Source organism: Myotis myotis, unplaced genomic scaffold (genome assembly GCF_014108235.1).
Source record: "Myotis myotis isolate mMyoMyo1 unplaced genomic scaffold, mMyoMyo1.p scaffold_m19_p_2, whole genome shotgun sequence".
In the NCBI taxonomy this organism is placed as follows: domain Eukaryota; kingdom Metazoa; phylum Chordata; class Mammalia; order Chiroptera; family Vespertilionidae; genus Myotis; species Myotis myotis.
In genome coordinates this window covers 166,237,480-166,262,458 of record NW_023416324.1, presented here as the reverse complement: position 1 = coordinate 166,262,458, position 24,979 = coordinate 166,237,480, and the positions used below count along the sequence as shown (strand labels likewise).

General features: G+C 36.3%; 1 protein-coding gene across 14 annotated transcripts in view; it reads left to right on the top strand.

The window, feature by feature from the left end:
* The first annotated feature begins 643 nt into the window (after nt 1-643).
* Nucleotides 644-24,979, top strand: part of OPA1 (OPA1 mitochondrial dynamin like GTPase) — a 94,619-nt gene continuing 70,283 nt past the window's right edge. For 3 of the 14 annotated variants that reach the window (XM_036347737.1, XM_036347733.1, XM_036347738.1), the window contains exons 1-7: nt 644-860; nt 8,603-8,921; nt 10,170-10,266; nt 12,206-12,313; nt 12,794-12,847; nt 13,871-13,938; nt 22,049-22,159. In XM_036347737.1, coding sequence (XP_036203630.1) covers nt 829-860; nt 8,603-8,921; nt 10,170-10,266; nt 12,206-12,313; nt 12,794-12,847; nt 13,871-13,938; nt 22,049-22,159 — 789 coding nt within the window. In that variant the 5' untranslated portion in view covers nt 644-828. Of the gene's footprint in view, nt 861-8,602; nt 8,922-10,167; nt 10,267-11,923; nt 11,985-12,205; nt 12,314-12,793; nt 12,848-13,870; nt 13,939-22,048; nt 22,160-24,717; nt 24,824-24,979 lie in introns of those variants that run through there. The other 11 variants (XM_036347743.1, XM_036347735.1, XM_036347734.1 and 8 more) reach the window with 11 other exon arrangements.

Below are 24,979 nucleotides of genomic sequence, written 5' to 3'. Positions count from 1 at the left end.
GTGGGATTGTTAGACATGGACACGAACCATTTCAACAAATGGGTGAAATGAAAAACCGGACGGAGGCCGGCTGAAGACTGACTGCACGAAATCATTTCCGATGCCTCTACAAACGGCACAAGCTTATTCCAACCCCATAACGGGCCTACTTGATCTGAGCCCCTTTCAGACATGACCTGCGGATCCGTCTGTGACTCCTGCCTCCCTGAGACGGTTCTAAGGATCGGAAAAGGTTTTGTAAACAAAGGCGCCGAAAGAAAGAAAGACCGTGGCGAAGGAGCAGCCGCTGGTTTTTATTAGTCTCTTACTGTCCTCATTGTGTACTCTGTAGAATTCTCCAGGCTCCCTCAATACCTACGTTTTCTCAAATTGGTACCAACCAGTGAGAATTTATCGATCCCGAGTCCCAGCCCCTCACCATCGTCCGCCCCAGCGCAAACACCCCACCGCGACTCCCCGCTCCCCAGCTCTAGCCTTCAACCCGCAGGGCTCAGAATTCCAACCCGGAAACCCGGCCGGCGGAGCGGGTTGGGGGCGGGAAAGTAGATGTGCCTGGGCTCCGAGCGCATGCGCGAACCCTGCCCGGACCGTTTGTGCTGCTCTCCCAGAAAGGGTGGGGGGTGGTAGTTTGCCTGACGGACCGAGTACGGGTGCCGGGCGGGCTCTCGCGGAAGTCCATGCGCCATTGGGAGGGCCGCGGTGGCTTCACGGTGTCCTTGTTGCCCAGGGCCCTTTCCCGGGTTATTCCTGGAGCAGGAGCCGGACTGGGACTGACACCCGGCTCCCGCGTGGCCGTCTCAGCGCCGGTGCGACCTCCTCGCTGGAGGGATGTGGCGTCTACGCCGGGCCGCCGTGGCCTGGTAAGTGCAGGCTGCGACCTGGCCCCGTTATTTCTAGGGCCTCTGGAAACCGGGTTTGCCCCATCATACTACCCGACGTGCAGATGACGCTCAGCACAGGCGGTTGAGGATTCCGGGATGTGCTTGAGGGCCCGGAGGGACTGGAGCCCTCACGGGGCTTACGGGAACTGCCAGCGCCGGCACTGTCCTTGTCCCAGCTCCTGTGCCCCTCGAAGCGCTGGGCGCCTTTCCGCCTTGGCCTGTCTCGGTTGCCCCTGCCCTTTTCACCCTTCTGACCTCGCCGTCATCTCTGTCTCCGGTTGCTTCTAGGTTTTGCCCTCTCCCTCCCGGGTCTTTGGTTCCCTCCGTGCGCCACCTTGGCCGCGTCTCTCCTGACTCTCCTCTCTCCACGCCGGGCGCACCTGCTCGCGCGGGTCCTTGCGCTCTCCCCCGGGTGTTGGGGCCTCTGCCTCTTGCCCCAGACCACGGAGGGAACGCGATTTGGGGGTCAGGTCTGCAGCAGTGACGCCGACGGCGGCGGAGATGGAGATGGAGATGAGAGAGACCCTCTTCATAGCAGCCTTTTTCACAGTGTAGGGAAGGAGTCTTGGAGATGCAAGGTGGGAAATGTGGCACCGCCTTTCCAATCACACTGTTACTGTTGCCCTGGCCTGGTTTAATCCTAAGTAGAAAGTCACGGAGGACTTTTCATTGAATGGGTTACTATATGCATTTTAATGAGATTCAAATGACTATCTTTGCGTGTAGTTGTATTTTATCCTTAGATTCCTTTAGAGTTCACTCATTCTTGCAGGCATTTGATAAAAAGTAATATACTTCAGGCAAGGCTGAAAAAAAACACTTGGTTTTCCCGATTTAACTCAGCCTGTAAACCAGCGGTTCTCAACCTGTGGGTCGCGACCCCTTGGGGGGTCGAACGACCCTTTCACAGGGGTCGCCTAAGACCATCGGAAAACACATATATAATTACATATTGTTTTGTGATTAATCACTATGCTTTAATTATGTTCAATTTGTAACATTGAAATTGGGGGTCATCACATGAGGAACTGTATTAAAGGGTCGCGGCTTTAGGAAGGTTGAGAACCACTGCTGTAAACACTTGTCTTGAATTTTTTAAGAACGTGTAAAAATAGTTTAGATAACATAGTATTTATTTATAAAGAATGAAATCCATTTATCTTGTGAAGCTTATCTTGAGTTTAAGTTCAGAACTGGATGGCATACAATAGTTATAGTTTTGTCAAATAGAATAGTTGAATAAATTATTTCCAATTTCATTAAATTTTAATTTCTGAGTAAATCCACAGTCCTCAATACTAAAATTATTTACAACCTTTTTATTTCTACTCAGTATTTACTGGGGAAACATCTAATTTCCTTTAAAAAGAGAAAAGACTGCAGAAAATAGCATACTTGTTGAAACAATATCTGTAGGAAAAACTTTAAAATTGAATTTAAGAACAAATTGATTAATAACTGATATTTATTCAGTTGCATGCTGTTGGGCTAAATTAATTCTAAAGTTACTGTGGACTCCATAGAGTTTTGGATCAATAATGGCATCTTATGTTGATAACACAATTTCTCTACCTGCAGAAGTAGAGATGTGAAAAGCCAAAACCCCAAGCTCTGGAATTTGTCTTTTGTTATGCAACATGCTTCCTCTGAATGTTATGAAGAAGTACATTCAATTTCCTGTTCTTTAACAGATGGGAACATAAACATTTTTTGAAACATATATCTAAGCACATACTGATGGACATGTAAGGAGATCAATGACCAACATTTATTTAGGTGCAATAAATATTTGTGTAAAATTGTTGAAAAAAATAAATACATATTAGGGAATGATGTACAGATTAGAAGAGATGTCAGATGAGAGAGAACAGATGATTTCAGGGGGGGAAACCTTATGTTGGTTCATGTTTGATTTTTAGTTTGTCTGAATATGGAAGTCTGTTCAAAATTCTTCAGGACTGTGAAGGCATTGCTACTTTTTCCCCCCGATCATTCTTTGTTATTAATACAAACTCTCAGGACAATCCCATTTTTGTGTTTGTAGGTATCCTGTTTTTCCCTTCATGGAAGGAAGCTTTTAGGATTTTGGCCTTATCTTAAAATTCTCAAGGCTTTGTCCAGGTGTGGATCTTACCCCTGTCCCACTCTTTACCCTCCCACTCATAACCCCCAGTCATCTGGTCTGACACTCAGTAGGCCTTTCTGTTAAAAAGATTCTTTCTTCAGTTCTGGGAAATATTTCTTCTTTTATTTCTTTATTTTTTTCCTGGGTTTTTTTCAGCCCATCCATTTATCCATTCAATTAGTTACTCATTCACTCATAAACATTTGAGTATTTGCTTTGTTTTAAAAGTCTATGCTAGGTTGGGAAAAGAGTGTGTGTTTTTTTCTTTTCTTCTTAGATATCTATTATGTGAATATTGTTTTTCTTTTTAGACATGTATTATATGGAAATTACTCATGATTTCCAAAACATGATCTGTATCTATCGTCTGTTGGAGAAATATGCATGTACCAAAATCTGTGTATATGCACACTTTTAAAAAAATTATAAATATACCTCTGTACTAATTAATTATTTACATTATAAATTGACCCTAATATAGTCTTGAAGGACAAGATACAAACAAAACAAAACAACCTGTATCTAGAAGCTTTGGTACTTTCTTCCTGAATCCCATAGATCATTTTGCAAATTCCGGGTGCATTCCACACACGCCCCATTTTGGATACCACTCCCCTGAATCACTTAACTTTTCTCTTATGGTTTCTACTCATTTCTTTATATTCTAAGTTCTGGATAATTTCCTTAAATCATTGTCTGGTGTTGCCATTCTTTATTTTATATTGGCCTTTACAGCTTTAATTTTCATGAACTCCTTTTTAACATTTATTAAACTCTTAAAAGATGTGTAATTCTGTAACTTTTGTATTGTTCTCCAGTTGCTATTTTTAATACAACCTGCTTCTATTTTATGTCTGCAGTATCTTTAGGAAGCCCCCTGAGAATATTATTACAAATTTTTTAAAGGTTTTTTTGTTTTTGTTTTTTAAATATATTTTATTGATTTTTCACAGAGAGGAAGGGATAGGGATAGAGAGCTAGAAACATCAATGAGAGAGAAACATTGATCAGCTGCCTCCTGCACACCCCCCACTGGGGATGTGCCCGCAACCAAGGTACATGCAACCAAGGTACATGCCCTTGACCGGAATCAAACCTGGGACCCTTCAGTCTGCAGGCCGACGCTCCATCCACTGAGCCAAACCAGTTAGGGCTATTATTACAATTTTGTATCTTCACTTTTTCTAAGATTAACAGTGTTGTTTATCTTGGTCCTCATTTTAAGAGTTGCTGATTTTCTATAAGAGCCTAGTTTTCTAATCATATTTAAACATGAAGGACTAATGATGTATATAGATGCCTGTGTGGGTTACATCTGAATGAAAAGGCTGATTTAGCAAACTGTTTTAGGTATGCGATATGTCAGTGAGCAGGCTTCATTTTAGAGTTTTTAGGGAGTGGGCAGGCTATCTGTTGTTGTTACAAATACCAGTATTGTTGGGGCACACTCTGGGAAAACCCCCTCCCTCCACTAATACTCTCCACACACCCCTCCGCCCCCCAAGACACACACACATACTTTCGTGAGTCTTAGCTCTTCCTTGCCAGATTGCTTAGTGTAGAGAAAAGTGTTGCTGTTAATACTCAGCTGTATTGGAATAGGGTGGAGGATGACCCAAACCACCTTTCCCCAGTTGGGGCTTCAGTAAATCTCAATTTCTTTCTCCTGTTTTCATTCTCTTACCCTTATTTCAAAAGGATGAAAAAGTCTTGTGTGCGCATTGATCTTTTAGATCATCCTTATGAATTAGAAGCTCTAGAAGTTATCTTTGAGGATGCCTTTTCAAGTACGAGGATTTTGCTTTGCATCAACTATCTCTTCCAGGGGACTAATTGAAGAACATTTTACATGTAGTTCCTGACTTGGACTACCATACACTCTATCTTTGCCCCCACCCATACATATTTCGGCCACCATTGGGAAGTAGGAATTTTAGGGGTTTGGAAATAAAGGATAGAGAAAGTACAGCAAGCTCTTGAATAAAGTCATTGAACAGTGTTGTTTCATTATAACATTGATGAGATGTCGTAGGAACTTAATTCTTGTTTAGTCTATGGTAAAAACTGGTTTTATTATGTATCATTTGGCTTCAGGTTGCAGAACCAGAACCTATCAATGACATTGAGGACTTACTGTAAAATAAAAAACATCTTAGGGATATGACTACTCAGTCCTGCGGTTCATCTGTTTTGGTTATATATTTGGACTAACTCTTTTCTAAAAACTGCAAATAATTTTTTAGGTTAAAGAGCTATTCATGCATTCATGGAGGTTAGTGCAATTAATGTTGAATTGACATTTATTGAGCACCTTTTCTATGGTCTTTGCTAGGTTCTTTCACCTTTTAAAAAATTTTGCTACTTAATTACCCCAGTAACATATTCATTAAGCAAATGTATTGAGTGTCTACTATTTGTGAGGCATTGGGCTAGGCTTAGAAATACAATGGTAAGCAAAACAGACCTTATGGAGATTGCAGTTTAATGGTAGAGACAAATATTAATTCAATAATTATATAATATAAATTTTATAAGCACTGAAGAAAAATACAGGGAGCCAAGAACTGTAGGAGGGCAACTTGAATAGGAATGAAGTTCAGGGAAAGGGGGAATGCTTGAGGTGAAACCAGTTCTAATAGAAGTAACAGGAGTTAAGTAGAAGAGTTTGTCCAAGAACAGCAGAAATTAAGGCCCTGGTGTGGAAGGAGTATGGCACTATTGAGGAGTATGGCACTAGATGAAAACCTGTCTGGAGGTGAGAGGGAGAGAGATGGGCACCAGACCATGGAAGCTTTGATAGACTAGGAGTTTGGATTTTATTCTTAATGCAGGGGGAGGCATTTAAAAGATTTATGCAGGTGAGTGACAGTGATCAGATTTATATTTCAGAAGAGTGTTCTGGAGAAGAGAACACCTTGGTACAGACAATTGTAGTCACTCATGTAAGGAATGATAGTAGTGGAGAGGGGAGAAGGGGGAGATTTGAGATCTATATTGAAGTAGAATTAACAGAACTTGAGGGTGAGGGAGGATTAAGTATGATCCCCAGGTTTGTGGCTTATGTAACTGGATAGGTGCTGCTTATGCCATTTTCTGTGATAAGGAGTACTGGGAGAAGATGAGGGTTTAGTGGGGGTGCGAGGAGGGGGAAAGATAGCAAGGTTTTGGACATCTTGAATTTGAGGTATTTTTTGTATCTAAATCGAAATGTTGAGTAGGCAGTTGGACAGCAGGATCTGGACCTTAATTATTAGTATTAGGCACAAATTTGAAGAACATGAGTATGTAGATGGTAATTAAGGAAATAGATGTGGAGAAGATTGCCTAGGAAGAATATATACAGTAAGAAGAGAAGTGGGTTTAGATCTTGGCCTTAATAAACTAATATTTAAAAGGTATGGTAGTTGGGGAGAAGGCAAGTGAAAAATAATGACCAGTGAGGTAAGAGTAAAACTACAGACTGCCAAGGAAGAGAGATTCCAACAGTGAGGAGGTGTCAACGTTGTCAAATATTGTAGAGAGAATTAAAATGAGAATTGAAAAAACCAAATGTCCAGTGGAAAGCTTTTGGCACACTCTGTAAGTGCCATTTCACTGAAATGATACAAATGAAAATCAGGTTGATTTGACTTTAATGAGTAGCTAGAGAAATGAAATGGAATGGGGTCCTTTCCCCCACTCCTTTAAGGCAAGAGAGACTTGACTTTTGATCCTTAAAAGGCAGGAGAAAGAAAGTTTGAAATAGGGATTCTCTAGGGCAGCGGTTCTCAACCTGTGGGTCGCGACCCCTTTGGAGGTCGAACGACCCTTTCACAGGGGTCGCCTAAGACCATCGGAAAACACATATATAATTACATATTGTTTTTGTGATTAATCACTGTGCTTTAATTATGTTCAGTTTGTAACAGTGAAATTGAGGGTCACCACAACATGAGGAACTGTATTAAAGGGTCGCAGCATTAGGAAGGTTGAGAACCACTGCTCTAGGAGGAGGAGTGCTTGCTGTAATCTAACAGGGGCTGTAGGGAGCAGGGGAGCTAGAGGATATAGATGTAGTTGCGGAAGGTGGATAGCATGTTTCCTTCTGATGACTTCCATTTTCTCAGTGCAGTAAGGGGCAAGTCATCTACAGAGAGTTGGAGGAAGTATGGGGAGATGTGGGAGGCTAGAGGAGAGTGGAAAATGTCTGAAATAGTTCTAGCACAGAGTAGAAGAATATGTTGACAAGAGAAATGAAATAAGACTGTCCGACAATCTTGAGAGCCTAGGTGACATGTCTGTCCAGTAGGTGGGATATTCTTCAGTAGTGCTTCATTCCCTGGTCAGACAGGTAGAAAGGCTATAACAAGGATCATTCAGGATTTATATTTTGCCAGTTAAGTAAAACAAAAAGTCAGGTGGCAAGGGAGTCTGGAGTATTTGCACAAGATGTATTGAAACTATGAATTTAGGGGATTTAAGATGGGTAAGTCGGTAAATAGATAAGATGGAAACTAGTAGGTAAGAACTGATAGAAGTATCAGTGATTCGGTTGTTCCATAAGGTCAAAGCTGGTTGTAGTGAAAGGGAATTGTGGCCTGAGAATAAGATACTTGAATTAGTGATTATTGACTGCAGCTCTCTGATATAGCTATTATTTCATTTAAATGGATTGAAAAACAGGCTTGGGTAAATTCATAATTTGCCTTTGATTGTCCAACTAGTAAGCAATGAAGCTCTGATTGGAACCAAAGTTTTATCCAATTCAAAAGAAAAGTGGATGTAGGAGTAGAGTTGAAAGAAATTTGAGCTAAATATTATGGAACCATGAACTATTCCCACAGTTGATTCACTTCTTGAGTTTTTTTATATCTGTTGCTCAGGTAAAACCTCATGGTTATTACTCTTCTTTCCTCTTCTCTTATATCCAGTCTATCCTTCTGGTATCTACCTTTCCCTTTCCGTTCTCACTGCTGCTACCTCACTTTAATTTCTTCTTTCTTATATCTGGGCAACTAAAATATGATCATCATGCGCCCTGACCGGTTTGGCTCAGTAGATAGAGAGTCGGCCTGTGGACTCAAGGGTTCCAGGTTCGATTCCGGTCAAGGGCATGTACCTTGGTTGCAGGCACATCCCCAGTGGGGGGCGTGCAGGAGGCAGCTGATTGATGTTTTTCTCTCATCGATGTTTCTTACTCTCTCTATCCCTCTCCCTTCCTCTCTGTAAAAAATCAATTAAAAAAAATCAATAAAATATGATCATCCTTTCTCTCCACTTCTGATCTAACATTTACTTATTTACCTTCTGATCTTGTATCTTTGTGATTTCGGGCTGCTATAAGAAGTTGCCGTACACTGGGTGGCTTAAGCACAGATATTTATTTCTCATAGTTCTGGAAGCTGGGAAGATCGTGCTGTAGCAAGTCTGGTATCTGGTGGGGGCCTGCTTCCTGGTTTATAGACAGCCATCGTCTCATAGTTTCCTCACATGGTGTTTGGCCACATGTGCTTGCGTACGCATGTGTGTTTTCCCTTTTGTATATTGTTCTTTTTATCTCATTCCCTTTGCATTGTTACCCTGTCTGATCTTTCTCCCATGCCCATTTTTCTTTCAGTGAAGTCTGCCAATCCTTAGTAAGACATAGCTCTGGAATAAAAGGAAGCCTGCCACTGCAAAAAGTGCATCTGATTTCACGAAGTATTTACCATTCACATCATCCTACTTCAAAGCTTCAAAGAACCCAATTCAGGACATCATTTCATCAGTTTTCCTCTCTATCTAACCATCCTTTACGTAAATTGAAACTTTCTCCCATTAAATATGGCTACCAGCCCCGCAGAAATTTTTGGCCAGCAAGATTAGCTGCAAGACTCTTAAAACTTCGATATCTCGTACTGGGATCTGCTGTTGGGGGTGGTTATACAGCCAAAAAGGTGAGTTTAACTTTCCTAGTGCTTTTCCAATTACTCAGCATGATTATTTTAAGGTTTTATAGCATAAGTAATTTTTCTTTAGACCAAGAAAATATTATTGGATGTTTAAATATTTATTGTGTCTCTACTATATGCCAGATTTTTATTGCTTGATTAATCTTAGAGATGGAGGAAGAGAAAGAGAGAGAGAGAGAGAGAGAGAAAGATATAACCGTTGACTATTGACTGCCTCCTGCACAAGCCCTGACCAGGATCAAACTGCAACCCAGGTATGTGCCTGACTCAGAATCAATCCCATGACCTTCCGGTGCACAGGAGGATGCTCCAACCGTCACACCGCCAGGATTATGCTGGATTATTTCAATAGGCATTTTCCTATTGCCACCCAGTGTGTAGCAATAGGAAAATGCCTCCCAAATTTTAGTTACAAGTATTGGAGGTAAAAATGGCCCAGTGGAGCTCTGGCTGGTGTGGTTCAGTTGGTTGGAACATAGTGCACCGAAGGAAGTGTTGCGGGTTCGATTGTCTCTCAGGGCACATACCTAGGTTGCTGGTTAGATCCCAGGTCAGGGTGTGTATGGGAAGCAGCCAATGGATGTTTCTCTCTTATATCAATGTTTCTCTCTCTCTCTCAAATCAATTTTTAAAAAACCGCATATCCTTGGGTGAGGATTTAAAAAAAAAAAAAGCTTAGTAGAAGAAACACTGTGCTGGGAGTGAGAACACTGGTTTGATTTTCAGCTTTGCCATTTAGTGGCACAGATAGGAAACTTAGTGGTATATTCATGCAGCCACTTCTTGGCTGGTACCAGAGACAACATGTCCTGACCCCCTGGTCTGTCTTCCTTCTATTCCACAGTGTTGTTTAAAGCCACATCATAAAACCTGTTTGAACGAGAATATATTTTGGATTTTTACATTTTTCTTTAGTGCAGAAAGAAAAGGAACATTTACATTGTTATATGCTTGCCTGCTAATTTGTTTTTAGAAGAGTTGAGGCCACTTCGTTGCTAGAACTTTTGAACATAATGTATCACTCTTAGTAGATTAGCATGTTTTCATTAAAATAGTTTTTCTATGCTTGCCTGCTAATTTGTTTTTAGAATGAATTGAGGCCACTTCATTGCTAGAACTTTTGAACATAATGTATCACTCTTAGTAGATTAGCATGTTTTCATTAAAATAGTTTTTCTTATATTTTTATACAGCATGCAGAGCATTTGATTGGCATTCTTTCTTATCTTTTAGACTTTTGATCAGTGGAAAGATATGATACCAGACCTTAGTGACTATAAATGGATTGTGCCTGACATTGTTTGGGAAATTGATGATTATATCGATATAGGTTTGTATTGTCAAATTTTTTTTGTCATATCTATAGGACAAAGAACTACTAGTGTTGAGATAGTTTCCTAATTCTTGAGTTGAATGTGTAGTAATTTTATTTTAATGATAAAAATAATAGAATAACAAAGAAAAATTTATGAGGAAAAGAAAAGTATCCTCTATCAGCGGTTCTCAACCTCTGGGTCTCGAACAATGAAAATACATCCTGCATATCAGATATTTACATTACGATTCATAACAGTAGCAAAATTACAGTTATGAAGTCACAACAAAAATAATTTTATGGTTGGGGGTCACCACAACGTGAGGAACTGTATTAAAGGGTCGCAGCATTAGGAAGGTTGAGAACCACTGCGTCTAGTTCACTTTAACAAAGCTGTCATTGTCTTTATGGAGCATTCTCTTTGAATTGTACCAGTTCTGTGAATATGGTTAATATTTTCGCTTCCTTTTTAAAAATTATAATCATAGTGAACATACACTTTGCTATCTTATCTTTTGCTACCTAACACATTTTATTAGCATTTTCCATACTGCCAATCAGCCTTCTCAAACATCATTTTTAATTTGTATGTTACCCAGAACTGATGCACCATAACCCACTTAACTAGCTCTTTTTGATTGGATACCTTGGTTACCTTTATTTCTGGTAATGAGGTTCTTTGAAAGTCTGCCAGTGTCCAGAGTAATTTCTCCCTATTGTCAGCCACTGTCCCCCTTCTAACAACAGGTAGGTGAACAAAAGTATATTTGATAGTTGTGATTGTCAGTAAGTCATGGTGATCTTTAAAAAAAAATTTTGGATTAAGTTATTTTCCTCAGTCTCTTTTGTGAAACTGTTTAATTTCTTAGATTAGGTGTACATGGGAGTGGAATTAATGCCTAACTACACTTACTCACACCACTTCCTCAAAGATAAAATTGTGCTGTGTTGACAAAGGTATTTGCAAAAAAGTACTCTTTCAAGTTATGTTTCTAATATTCATGAGTATTGGTTTTTAACTCGATACATTTGCCAGTACCATGGTGTAGTGTCTGAGAGCCTGGATTCTGAACCTAAACTCCTAGACTTAAACCCTGCCTCCCTCACTTCTTTGCTGTGTGCTTGGGTCTAGTTACATAACCTACGTACCCCGTTTCTCATATGTAAAATGGGGTTGCTGATAGCTATTTTGTGAAGTTGCTTTGAAGAGTAAGCAAGTTAATGCTGTTACAGTACTTAGAATACTAGCTGGCATATATTCTTATTTTGAGAATATTTATGTGTTTTGGTCTTCTCCAGAGAAAATGAGAAAAGCCCTTCCTAATTCAGAAGTCTCTGTAAAGTTGTACCAGATTTGGACAAAGGTGTTGAATGTTTTTAAACAAAAATAAATGCTTTGACCATTTCATAAATAAAGCCAACTCAAAGAAAATAAAAGCTTCCCTTGGGCTCTTAATTATTTCCAGTTGGTAATAGGGACTATGAAAAGAGGGAGAGAAGTAATGGAAATTCTGTTCTTGAGCTTGAGCTGGAATGTGGTCACGGTTTTTAGTTAGGCCAGGTACTGTCAGAGATGTCTTTCTCTTTTTTCTTTGATTCTTTGCCTCTTTGCTTAGACTTCCTCCCAAAAAGTACTTCTGATTCCAATCTATTGTTAACATTGTTTATACAGTGCTTCTGTCGCAAGGCATTTAACTTGTAAATTGAAGGTCTCCATCTAAGCCATTTGTTTGGTGAGTCTTTTATTTTAAATTTTATGGCTTGTGGAATATCATTAGAATAACGCATTGTTTCAGATATATGTAGCAGCCATAGGTGTAATAGGGAGAAAATGGGAGTTTAAATTTATATGTGATGATATTTAAATTTTATTAATGTTTTAATAGTTAAATTATTACTTTGAGACTGTGAATGAGGTTATTTGTGTGTGTGTGTGTGTGTGTGTCTCCTCCAGAGAAAATTATAAAATCCCTGCCTAATTCAGAGGACCTTGCAAAGTTGGCTCCTGACTTTGACAAGATTGTTGAAAGCCTCAGCCTATTGAAGGACTTTTTCACCACAGGTAAGGAAAGACCTATGTTCGATCTCATTTAAAATGTTAGGAACCACAGAGGAAAGGTGTTTTCACTTGTTTATTTCTATCTTTTAAATGAAAACATTTAGTACAAATGAAACAGTTTTTTGAAAACACAAAGTTTTGTTGTGCAGTGATTTTAATTTTTGTTTAGCCCAACAGAATGGAAGTTTGCAACAACTTAAACAAGCTAGGCCTTAGACAGTGAGGGAAAAAATATCACTTGTTCTTGACAAGTAGATGAGACTTCCTATGTGCTTGCTTTTCATAATGGGTTAGAGTCAATTTGGTGATTTTAAAACAAATTTTATTATGATGAACCATAATGAGTAGAATTTACTAAGGATAATCCTGGTGTATTTGTTCAATTACTACCCTATCTTGATATACACCTGAGATCTCAGACATCTTTGCTTATTCCTGTTAAAGTTTTACATTTCTATTTCCCTTTTTGCTGATTTTTCACAGGTCACAAATTGGTTAGTGAAATCATAGGAGCTTCTGACCTACTTCTCTTGTTAGGTGTGTAAACAGACATTTTTGCTGATCTTAACATGCCTTCTAAATGCTTCTAATAAACTACTTGCAAATAAAATTTCAGACCAAATTTATAATGCTGCTTATGCTGAATTTCAAAACCCCAGAACTGTATTAGGCAAATTCATTCTCCTTCAGGTCAAAATAATAAAATAATTATTTTGTAGTAAAACTAAAATTCCTAAATATATATCTGTATTTTAAGATAAAAGCTATTAGGAAGAGAGTTTGCTGTACCAGAATATTTTCTTGAAATTGATCTGATTGTTTTTGATAATTAAAATGAAAAGTAATTTTAGTTTGTCTCATCTGTCCTGTCATAGGTGACATTTTAAATTTATTTTTTTTATTGTATGTAATCTTTACATAATGGCATTGGTATATGGCTGAACTGTAAGTACACTCATGTACAGTACTTCTTATCAAAGACTGTCTTATTTTTTATTGTAATTTTCAGTGATATTTTTAAAAATAGGTTAAACACATGCTACAATTAAAAAAAAATTTTTTTTCTTGAATGGGTTACTAGTATTTTCCTTAAAATAAAAACAACTTTCCAAAAAAGGGATACTCTAAAATCCATTTACCATTTAAAAAATATATTTTTTGTTATTGACTGTGACAGCATGGATGGACCTGGAGAGTATTATGCTAAGCAAAATCAGTTAGAGAAAGATAAATCACATGATCTCCCTTATATGTGGAATCTAATGAACAAAATAAACTGACAAACAAAATGGGTCCAGAAACATGGATGCATAGAACAGAATGACAGATCTCAGAGGGGAATGGTGCAGAGGGGATGGGAAGAGATTAACCAAAGAACATATATTCATATAGGCAAAGCCCCTGGGCACAGACAGTAGTGTGGGGAAGGCCTGGGGTGGGGCAGGGGCTGCGTGGAGGGGGGCAAAGGAGAGGAAGATGGGGACTTCCTAATTAAACATAATTTGGAATTTAGATTATTGACATCATTGGAGAATTTAAAGGACTGTATTTATCTTGAAGGCTCATCTGGAGAAACCACATTTAGAGCAACAGATCATGGACCTGAAAGTGACAAGCATTATAGAAAGGTAAGTATAAGAGAGAATTCTTCATGTAGGTAGTCTTGTAAGATTTTTAAAAAGGTTTTAACTTACCTGCAAGAATTGAAAATGGTAACATTTGAGGAGCAAATATAAAACACCATACTAGAGTATTATTACTAGCCTTGGTACAAAGTGCAAGATACATACAGCAGTTTTAGAAAAGTAATCGGAGAAGCCTATTTCTTTCAAATACGTTCTGTGAACTATTAGCTTCAACCTAACAAAAGGTTTTGTTGTTATACATGAGTGGGAGAAGCTGATATAAATAAAAAAGAAACAAGCAGGTTTTTTTTCTTTTTCCTTGATTTCTCTGATCTTAATGGACTCCTGTGCTTTGTGCAGCTCCAGATGTCTGAGTGTGCAGGGTTTTCCAGATTTATTTAGCAGCAGAACCCTTTTCCACAAAATATCTTCTAGGGAACAATGTGTGCTTCTTTTTTTGTTGTTGTTAATCCTCACCTGAGGATATTTTTCCATTGATTTTTAGAGAGAGTGAAAAGGAGAGGGAGAAACAGAAAGAAACATTGATGTGAGAGAGACACATCGATTGGTTGCCTCTCACACAACCTGGGCCAGGGTTCGATTCTGCAACCCAGGTATGTACCCTTGACCAGAAACAAACCTGTGACCCTTCAGTACACAGGCTGATGCTGTCTTCACTGAGCCAAACCAGCTAGGGCTAGGGACCAATGTTTTATGTCATACACTTAGGGAAAATAATAAGGTAGTAGGAAGCAGGTTTTAGTAGGGAATAAATTCTGTTATATTGATAGTCAACAAAATTATGTATGTATGGGGCTATTTGGGGTTTGTCGATTTCAAAACATATTAACAAAATCCATATGAAAGTTTTAGAAAATTGCTTATGTAGAATAACGTTTCTTTGTATTTATATGCATATGTTAACCTTACATTTTCTTAGTCTTTTTTATATTTTGGAATTGGTAAGATAACTGATTCCTTGCTATTAAAAAAATGTATGTTTAGGCAGATACATATCTGGAAAAAATACTCTGTGAACATTTTAAAATTACATATGGACTATGTAGTTTTTATACTGAAGGTTATGGTTTTAATACATTGAAAAATAAATTATTTTATGTTTATTTGAGAAGCAGGAAGGAAATTTCTACATTTCTATCTCCCTTTCCTTTAACGTTGAACTTTTTACATACTATTCCAAGTTTTAATTATATTTCAAAATGTGTTTTTTTGCCTTATAACTTGATCTTTTGGAGAAAATATTTGAAATACTTGAGTGTGTGTGTGCACCCATGCGTGCGCATTTGCCTTTTAACTTGGTGGTTTTGATACCTTTTTCATTGGCTTTATTATAATCAAGGGATACCCTTAACTATTCATGCTACTGGGGAGAAAATTGAAATGAAATTAGCCAATTATGCGCAGCTTATTTTGAGCCAAGGCCTTGGCCCTTAATACAGGTAGACCTACTAGAGAGGAGCTAATTTAACTGGGGAGAAGGAACCTCTGATATGGTAGCGTGTTTTTGAGTGACAGGATTTCTTGTTGCCTAGGACTCAGTGATTGGCAAACTCATTAGTCAACAGAGCCAAATATCAACAGTACAACGAATGAAATTTTTTTGAGAGCCAAATTTTTTAAACTTAAACTATATAGGTAGGTACATTGTTATTAACTTAATTAGGGTACTCCTAAGGCTTAGGAAGAGCCACACTCAAGGGGCCACAGAGCTGCATGTGGCTCGCGAGCCGCAGTTTGCCCACCACGGGCCTCGGTTAGTTAGTGGATATCTGTATCTCTGCTTTTCTCTGATATAGCCTAGGATTGCTTTGGTGAATGAGAAACCTGCTTTAGGGCCTAACTCAGATAATTCCCTTAAAATCCTACTACAGTGATAAATGAATAATCAATAAAAGATCAGGAGCTCTACAACATAGAAGAAGCAAGAATATGGATCTCTTAATTTATGGTGATTATCTTGCCCACTCAAAAACTCACCAGTTATTTTTAGCTGTTGTAAATACTAAATCTGGAGTTGGAATTAAACTGCTTTGTTAAATAAAATGATAGCAAATGCTATTATAAAAATTACAGAAAATGCAGTTTTAGCCTCTAATATAGTGGTTTTAATTCTATTAATATGCAGCATTATGGTTTTAAGGCTTGACGGTTACCTGTGATACTTGAGAATAATTAACTTTCAGACAAGGTGTAGAAAAACTGATTTTAAGAGACCTGGCTACAAATCGATGATTTAAGGTAATAAAGGAGAGACCTTAGCTTAGACCTTTTTAGAAATTACTCTAAAACATCAAGTTTGAAAATTTGGGCAATGATTCCTTATGTAAAAGGTGGTAGGATAGCATACAGAGTTTAGCTGATACCCGTTTTAATTGGCTTGGTCTGGTGTCTGAGAGCTCCAGATTTAAAATGGTATTCAGGGTTTGGCCATAGTTTAATGGTTGTCTTGTTTATACCTAAGTTTCTGGCTAGACTTCTACTAGAAATGTAGAAGAAAATGTGCATCAGATTTTTTAAAATAGTAGTAATAAATTGAAAACATTTCTATAGCTTAAACTATAAAAAAAAGATTTGTGCTTTCTAATAGGAGAAACATCTGGAGAAATGCTGGCAAGTAGAACAGTTAGGACCTTTCAGAGTCAACTGACAAGAAAGTGACGGGGAGTTGAGGGAACACAGATGTCAGATTGTTTGACTTGAGTCTGACAGAATGAACAACGTAGTGATTACCTGTAGTTCCCAGTCTGGGGTCACTAGACTTTAGGTGTTCTGGAAAGTTGTAATGGAGGTCTTCAAAAAGTCGACAGAAAGCATATCTTTGCACATAACAATGTATGGGCTAACTAGACATCAGGTTTCTTTGATTTTGCCTGGGTTATTTCCATTCAGTTTGTGGACAGTAGTTATTTATGTTATGTTGATGAAAAGTGCTGATATGTATCTTTGATAAAAAAAAAAAATGGAAAATACTGAAACCACTTTTCAATAAACCTTTTTATTAATCAAAAATTTTAAAACTTGTGTCCTCTTTAAAATATTAGAAAGAGCCCTTGGTTTGAGCTGAATAATATTTTTGAGACTTGGAGACCTTTAGAACTACCTGAAAACAAAATAGAAATTAGAGTGGTGAGCCTGTTTGAGTGAGTTAATTTATCAGTAGATTTCTGTATATTGCTCATAATACATAATGGGTGACAAGACTACTTAGTCTTAGTGTGTCTACTTTTTAGATTCAGTAAGATTGTTGTGTTCTAGTGAAAATTTGCTAAATGAGACATTTTATTATCTGTTGTTTTCTATCATTTCTGATTGGTCATAAAAATATTGTAGAAATAAGGAATATGGTCATTCTGAAGATTATAAACACAATTATAATTTATAGAAAATATTTAGAGGACCTTTTAAAAGTCTAAATCATGGAAAGTGGTATTAGTGTTTTAAGTATAATTATTAAACAGTAATACATTACTGCTTTTCCTTTCCATATGTTACTTTATTTCTTATTTATGTGGCTTATGTTGTACCTCCGAGCTGAAATAGCTCTTTCCTTTCCTTTGGCTAATTGCTCATCATTAAAGCCAAGTTCAGTTATTACATTCATTAAGGCCTCTATAATCATTTTAGTTCCATTAATTATACTCTTAACATTTAGACCACTTGTCATATGTAACACTATCTATTTTGGTTTGCATTCTTACTATTTATGGAATATTTCTACTACAGAATCTCACCTAGGATAGTGCTGAGCTCTTAGCAAAATCAGTTGATTGATTTAAACTCAGTAGAAGAGAGGCTAATTTAAAGTAATAAATTTGATGCCAACAAGAATGGGACTAAAGATTTTATGTAATATGCCTTTTTGCTGATTACCTGTGAATTTCTCTTGGCCTTCAGTATGTGGCAGCTGTTGAGGAATACAGGAATGTTAGGTAGTACATATAGTATTGAATTGTAACAAAGCAGTGTTGCTTAAGTACTACTTACATTTCTGGGATTCCTTATGTAACAGATGTGCTAATAAAATGAAATTCTCACAACCAGCACCATCAACTAACTACAAAGTTAGGAAACTTGCAACTTACGTTTGGTTAAATGGTAATGATGATGATGACTATAATCATTGTTCTCTTATCTTTTAGTACATAAGTAAATAGCATATTTACATTATTTGATTGATTCCCCCCCCCTTAATCCCTGTGGAGTCTGTTCTGAGGATTGGGGAAAATGGGTTGTTGGGTTGATGTGTAGTTTATTTACAGACTAGGCATTTTTTAGTAAACCAATTGGGATTTTATGCTGGAAACTTTGTGTGCAGTATTAGGTAAAAGTAGGTTGTAATTTGATTCATTTAAGCAACAGATGTGTCAAGTCCTACTCTAGGTGCTAGCTTGAACACATGCAATGTGGCAGACATTATTCTAGATGCTATGTATAAAAACAAATAGGGTAGGGGCCCTGTTTGGCAATACATTTTTAAATAAAAATATGGTATTAAATGTACTCACATATGAATGACTTAAAATTTCAAGATTATTTAAAACTTTCTACCAAACTCATCTACTTTTAGGTTTTTGCAGCATTTTCAGTTGATATTTTGGTTTCTGGAATTATCACTGATTTTCTTGATCTGACATAATTTTTTAAAAAACAGAACACTGTACATGAAATGAGACTGTGAGAACTATATTGTCAAATTGACATAGCTAGGTGTTTAGAGAGTATATCACCTGTAGTTTACACTAATTTTATTAATATGTATAACAATATATTTTATATGTAATATGTATCAGTTAAAAATATATGCTATTTCTTGAGAGAAAAATATCTGAGCTAGGGAAAATGTTTATTGAAAAAATGTGTTTTGTCCATTGAAGGAGTGTGTCTTGCACAGTGGATACACACATTTCTTGCCCTTCCTATTCCACATGGCCTTAACTTAGAAGCTGTATACCCTCTCACTTGGTATTTAGGGTGAGATTTAGTGCCTAAAATTGGACAAGGGTAACACCCTTTAGTCCTCTAGCATAGTGTAAATAGCTTTTTCTGTGTCTAATTCTTGTTTTTTCCTACTTTTTTCAGGAGGTAACAGTTAATTTCAACTATGTTCACATAACAGTGCTTCCTTCAGTAACAGATTTGGAAGGAAAGTGAAGTGTCACTAGAAGGAGGGTGTTTCCTTGTAATGTAATAGAAATTAGAGTATTTACCATACAATTTATATATAAATATAAGCAATAAAATAAGGAGGGGTGTTTAAGCTATAAATAAAAAAGAATTGTGTGCCTGATAGACCAGCATTTAAGAAATGTGGAATATTTTATCACTGCTTCGGCATTGTATGAATTAGAATACTGATTGGTATGTTAGTTAAAGCACAGGTACACTACTGTATAAGCCAACATGGGAATTTCCTTCTTTAAAAGGAAATTGTTTTGAGAAATCTAAAGACTTGGATGATTAGAAGAAGTAACTATAATAAATGACAAAATGAATAAAAGTAAGTTGGGTTTGGAATAAAATAAGTTGGATCTTTCTGCTTGATGAAAAGCAATGACACAAAACATTGAAAACATGCCTAAAAAAAATTATGGGAATGATGAGGGTAGTGAATTGGCTTTGTCTTTCTTTGCCAGACTTATCAATGACCATAAAATAATTTATTTAAAAGATATATCTTTATAGATAAGGTTTTTATAAATATATTTTATATTAAATTTGGAAACAAATGTTGACATTTCAGTTATGTTACCACTTTTATTTTTTTCTTCTTATACAGAAATATCAACTAGTTTCATCCTTTGATTTATAGTATAAGTCAGCCAGTGCCATTATTATTGGCAGTGATTATAGCTTTATGTATTAAAACTAAGAATCAAACAAAATAAATATCCCCCAAATTATATTCTAATAGTTTCCCTTAATTTAATATGCCTTTTTTGTTTGTATTTGCTTCTTTTTTTTCTAACTTTATTTTTTGTCTTTTTATTGAGGTATAATTAACATATAAAATTATATTAGTTTCAGGTGTACAACACAAAGATTCTATATTAATAGAATATATTGTAAAATGACCACCACCATAAATCTAGTTTTAACAGCCATCATCATACATAGGTACAAAGATTTTTTTTTTCTTATGATGGAAACTTTTAAGAGCTCTCTTAGCAACTTAATTTTTTATGATTTCTTTATTACTATAACTATTATTTTTTATTTTTTAATATTTTTATTGATTTCAGGGAAGAAGGGAGAGGGAGAGAGTGATAGAAACGTCAATGATGAGAAAAAATCTTTAATCTGCTGCCTCCTGCACGGCCCCCACTGGGGATCGAGGCCACAACCAGGGCATGTGCCCCCAACCTGGATTTGAATCATGACCTCCAGGTTCACAGGTCAACACTCAACAACTGAGCTATACTGGCTGGATTATTTTTTATTTTTTAAAATTTATCTTTATTGTTGAAAGTACTACAGTTGTCCTCTTTTTTTCCCCATTGACCCCTTCTGGCCTGCAACCATCCCCTACCCATTTCTTCTCTGAAAAACTTTTTTTATTTCTCGAAGTCTTTGGATTATATGAGTAAACTGAATTATAAAGCTTCTGGATGAGTCTGCTAATTAAAATTTGAATGTATTTCATTTTAAGAGACTTTCTAATTGCATTAGATAAAATCAAATAATTTTGATAGTTATTTTAAAAAGCTCTGAAGCTATATGAAACTCCTAATTTAGATTATTTTAACAAGTATTAGTTTCCCTAACTTCTTTTATTTTTATAATCTGGTAAATAAGGAGCCAGAGCACTATTCGTATGCAAATTCCTGATCTCATTCATTGGAATTTAGTCTTTTTAGGGTTTATAATTGAGAAAATATTAGGCTTGTAACATTGTCAACTCTTAGTCTGTCTTTTCTCTCACATTTCTCAAGATCAGTTATCTAATAGGACAGAAATTAAAAATGGTGTACAGAAAATGACATGTATTTTTAGTATCATGCCACATATGAATACATTGTGGTAAAAAAACTGCACCAGATTAACATTTCAGGATTATTAAATGGAATGAATTTTAAACATAGAAATGGTTATTATTTTGTACATAGGGCCAAACTGAGTTTGTTTTATTTAAATTTTTATAATTATTATATTATGTCCATATGTCAGTTGTGTTCTTTTATCGTGCTTTTGCTTTAGTAATTGATATGTACTCTATATTCTCAGAGGCTATTTTTATTTAATGTCAAAACAGCTCATAAAAAGTGAAAATTTAGTCAAATTACTTATTTGATGATGTGTAAAGTTAAAACATTATTTTTTAATTTGCAAAAAGAAAAAAGTGCTAAATTTTAGTCAAGTAAGTTTGTGTGTAGGCATGCAAAATATGTGAATTAATGTAAAGTCTTGATTAACTTGATGCTCAGAAATTCAAATTAATATTTTTGAGGGGCTATAATGTTTAATTGAAGACATCAGATATAGTAGCAAGAAAAAACGTTTACTTAAATAATAATTTAATAAGTAAATAAACAATTATGTATCCTCTATTCAGTCCTATGAGAATTGTGGTTGAGAATTAAGAGATTTAGGCCTATAAGGTCAACACTTATTTAAGAACTGTTTCATTTTTCCTCTCATATGGATCAAGTCTAAAGTATACACTAGTTCATATTGGCAATTCAAAAATAAAGGTTGAGGTACTTGTTTTCTTGAGTTTTCTATTACTAAGAAATTTAGTTAATTACAATACCACCTTCCTTGAGCATTCCGGTTAATCTGGGTTTTACTGTAGATTGATATTATATATCTGGTTCATTTTATTCAGTAGTCACTTACTGCATTTTCCTTTTCACTTTTTAAACTATGCTGTTTTATATTTCTGAGACATCTAATTTTACTGAGAGGAAAAAAATGGAAATGTGGTACAGAGCCCAATTATATAGTGGCTCTAAAGGCACATAAATGTTTCCATTTTTTTTTTGTTATATGCTTTCCATTCCTCCCTAACTTACATTTGTTCCTTTCTTGTGCCCTTTGGTTTAACATTGTTCTCCTCCCCAATTTCCCTCTTTTCCTCATTGTAAACTCATGGCAGGGTCTGCTTGGTGAGCTCATTCTCTTACAACAGCAAATTCAAGAACATGAAGAGGAAGCACGCAGAGCTGCTGGCCAATATAGCACGAGCTATGCCCAACAGAAGCGCAAGGTGATGGATGGTTTAAGGGGGCTACTGATGTGTTCACATTAATCAGCCATTTCTACCAAGATCATGTCGCCTTAATCCATTTATGGACTCCAATAATGAGAAATTATTTTGACAAAGTAAAACTATGAAAGATACATAATACAAATATGTAACTTTCCTGGAGAGGGTAAACATACCCAACATATATATTTTTAAAAATTAGATTAACTGTGAGGGTCCATGGAAGAATAATAAATTATGGTTTACTTGGTTCAGTTATTTAGTCATCCTAAGTTCTTAGCCAACTTGTCTACTTAATTGTTCTCCAAGTTTTTATTTCTAAAATGAAAAGGATTACTATGAATGACCATGTTAAATTATTTAAAGAATGAAATGTATTTGTTTTAGGTGAAATGGATCGGCAGAGAATGGCTTTATTTTTTATAGAAGAAAACAATTTTGATTTAATTTTTGGGCATAGTTATTCTTTTTTTTTGGGTGGGGGTTAATCCTCACCAAAGGCTATTATTTTTTTCCATTGATTCTTAGAATGGAAGTGTGGGAGGGAGTGGGAGAGAGGAAGAGAGAGAGAAACAGCAATGTGAGAGAGACATGTCGATTGGTTGCCTCCTGCATACACCCAACTGGGGCCCTAGCCCCTTTGGTGAGAGGGCCAATGCTCTAATCCCTGAGCAACACCAGCCAGGGCAGCATAGTTATTCTTATTCAGGTTGATAAACTCATTGCATAAAGTTTAAGCACACTCATCAATAAAGTCAGCACAAGTAAGTTTTACCTTGGACCACTGAAAGAACATTAGAAATCAGATCCAATTCTGTTTGCTAAAGAGCAGATTCTAATAAAAGTCAGTGTAAGTCTGTACAAATATTTAGTTATAGGTACAATCAAGAAGTCCTTAAAAATATGCTTTTGGCTGTTAGATGATCCCACAGTGTAGATCCCAAGCTTAATGTTCTAAAAAAACTTTCAAGATGAAATGAATGTAATGATTTAAAGTTATATTCTGATGAAATCAGCTAGTTGTTAGATATCAGAAAAGTTTTAAAGTTATGTACAAATCTTAGGAAGAAAGATTCAGTCATGCATATAATGAGCTTCCTGTAGATTCTAGTATTGGAATCAACCAATATTATGATTTAGTGCAATGCTCCTGCTAACTAACCTTGTCTAATTTTGGTGGTTAACACTTAAGAGCACTTATCACAGTTTCCTTTATTTTTTCAGTGTCGCTTCCTGGCTTTTCTCAATTCCATGGCTGTGGAATCACCTATTGTATGTGTTTAGCTTTTAGTGAATGGATAACCTAGGTAGATAATAGAAAATAAATTATTTTTCTTCTTTGTTAAATTAAAGCATGTATGTTACCAAAGAAACACTTATGCCATTTTTTAAATAATATCTGTAATTCTTACAACAACACAGATAAATTATTTTTTTAAAAAGATAAATTTTTTATTATTTTAAATGGTGCTTTAGCATTCTCTGTTCTATATGCTGTTGAGAGTGCCATTTAAATATTCTAACAAATTGGATGCTAAGGCTGAGCCTTAGCTTTGTTACAGAAGGAAGGGGAAGGAGTTACTCCGTTCTGGTACGTTGTTTAGAAATATGAATATAGTTCTAGTTAAAAGTTATTCTTAAATGTTCATAATGGTAAAATAACTTGAAATGAGTCCTGTAGATCTGACATTTTCAGATTTTAAGATATGGTTTAAGGTTTTTGTTTTTTTAAATCTGATGATTTAAGGGCTATTAGTAGTGAATACTGATTATTTTCTACATTGCCAAAGGTTAATGCTCATTTGAGGCCTACTTGACATTTTTCAGGCATAGTGATGTTCCATTTCAAATATTTATTGGGTATCCAATAACTTCTATGCCTCACTTTCCTTGTTTGTGGAATAGTGACTGATAGGACTGTACCTTCATCTATTTTATTACATTGCACAGTGGATCGCCAAATCATGGCTGTCCCTGCCCACTGTGAAGTTACCTTGGGTAAAAGTAAATGGGACTCTAAAACCATTTACACTCTTCTGTAGTAAGAGCGCTCTTCATCATTCCCCCTACTTTCCTAAAAAATAGTTTCCTTACTGTATCTTCCATACTTTTCCCTTATAGTTAGTACACAGATGACTTTTCAGCCATTCACCATAATCATCAAAATCCTAATTCATAAGATTTCTGTCAATCCAGGCATTTGATGATTACTTGAAGTACAAAACCACAGCTTTTTGTTGCTTTTTAATAATTCTTTCATCCTTACCTTCTTGAAAATATAAGTAAGGCTTCATTTTTTATATCATGCGAGTAGTAGCAGCTATAAAATTCCCCTTGTATCTCCTGAGCAAAGGAGCTCCTGCAGGGAAGGTACGTTAAAACTGCCTTTGGTAGTTTTGCCTCCTATGAATATGTACACATACAAAGCGTTTTTGAGGCTTTGATATATGTGTTTTGGTATTTCAGAATGGCCACAATGGCTTAGTAGGGAAAAATACTTAAAAATTTAAAATCAGGCTTGGTTTTGTGAGGAGCTAGTAAAGGTTTTTGTCTTTCAGCTTTAGCTTGTTTCTGCGGAGGATTCCGCTCTTTCCATCAGTTTCACAGCCCTGGAATTGTAGAAAAGCCCTGGTTTCAAGACCATTGATACCCATTTCTGTCAGGGTGAGTCGTAAATTAACTTCATAATGCAAACTGAATATATTCAACGGGACAAGAACTTATTCTTGTCATAAGGAGTTGAATTTTATCAGTAAAGTTCATCAAAATAAAATATATCCAAATTGCTAGTTAAGACCTTAAATAAGCTAGTCTCTTAAG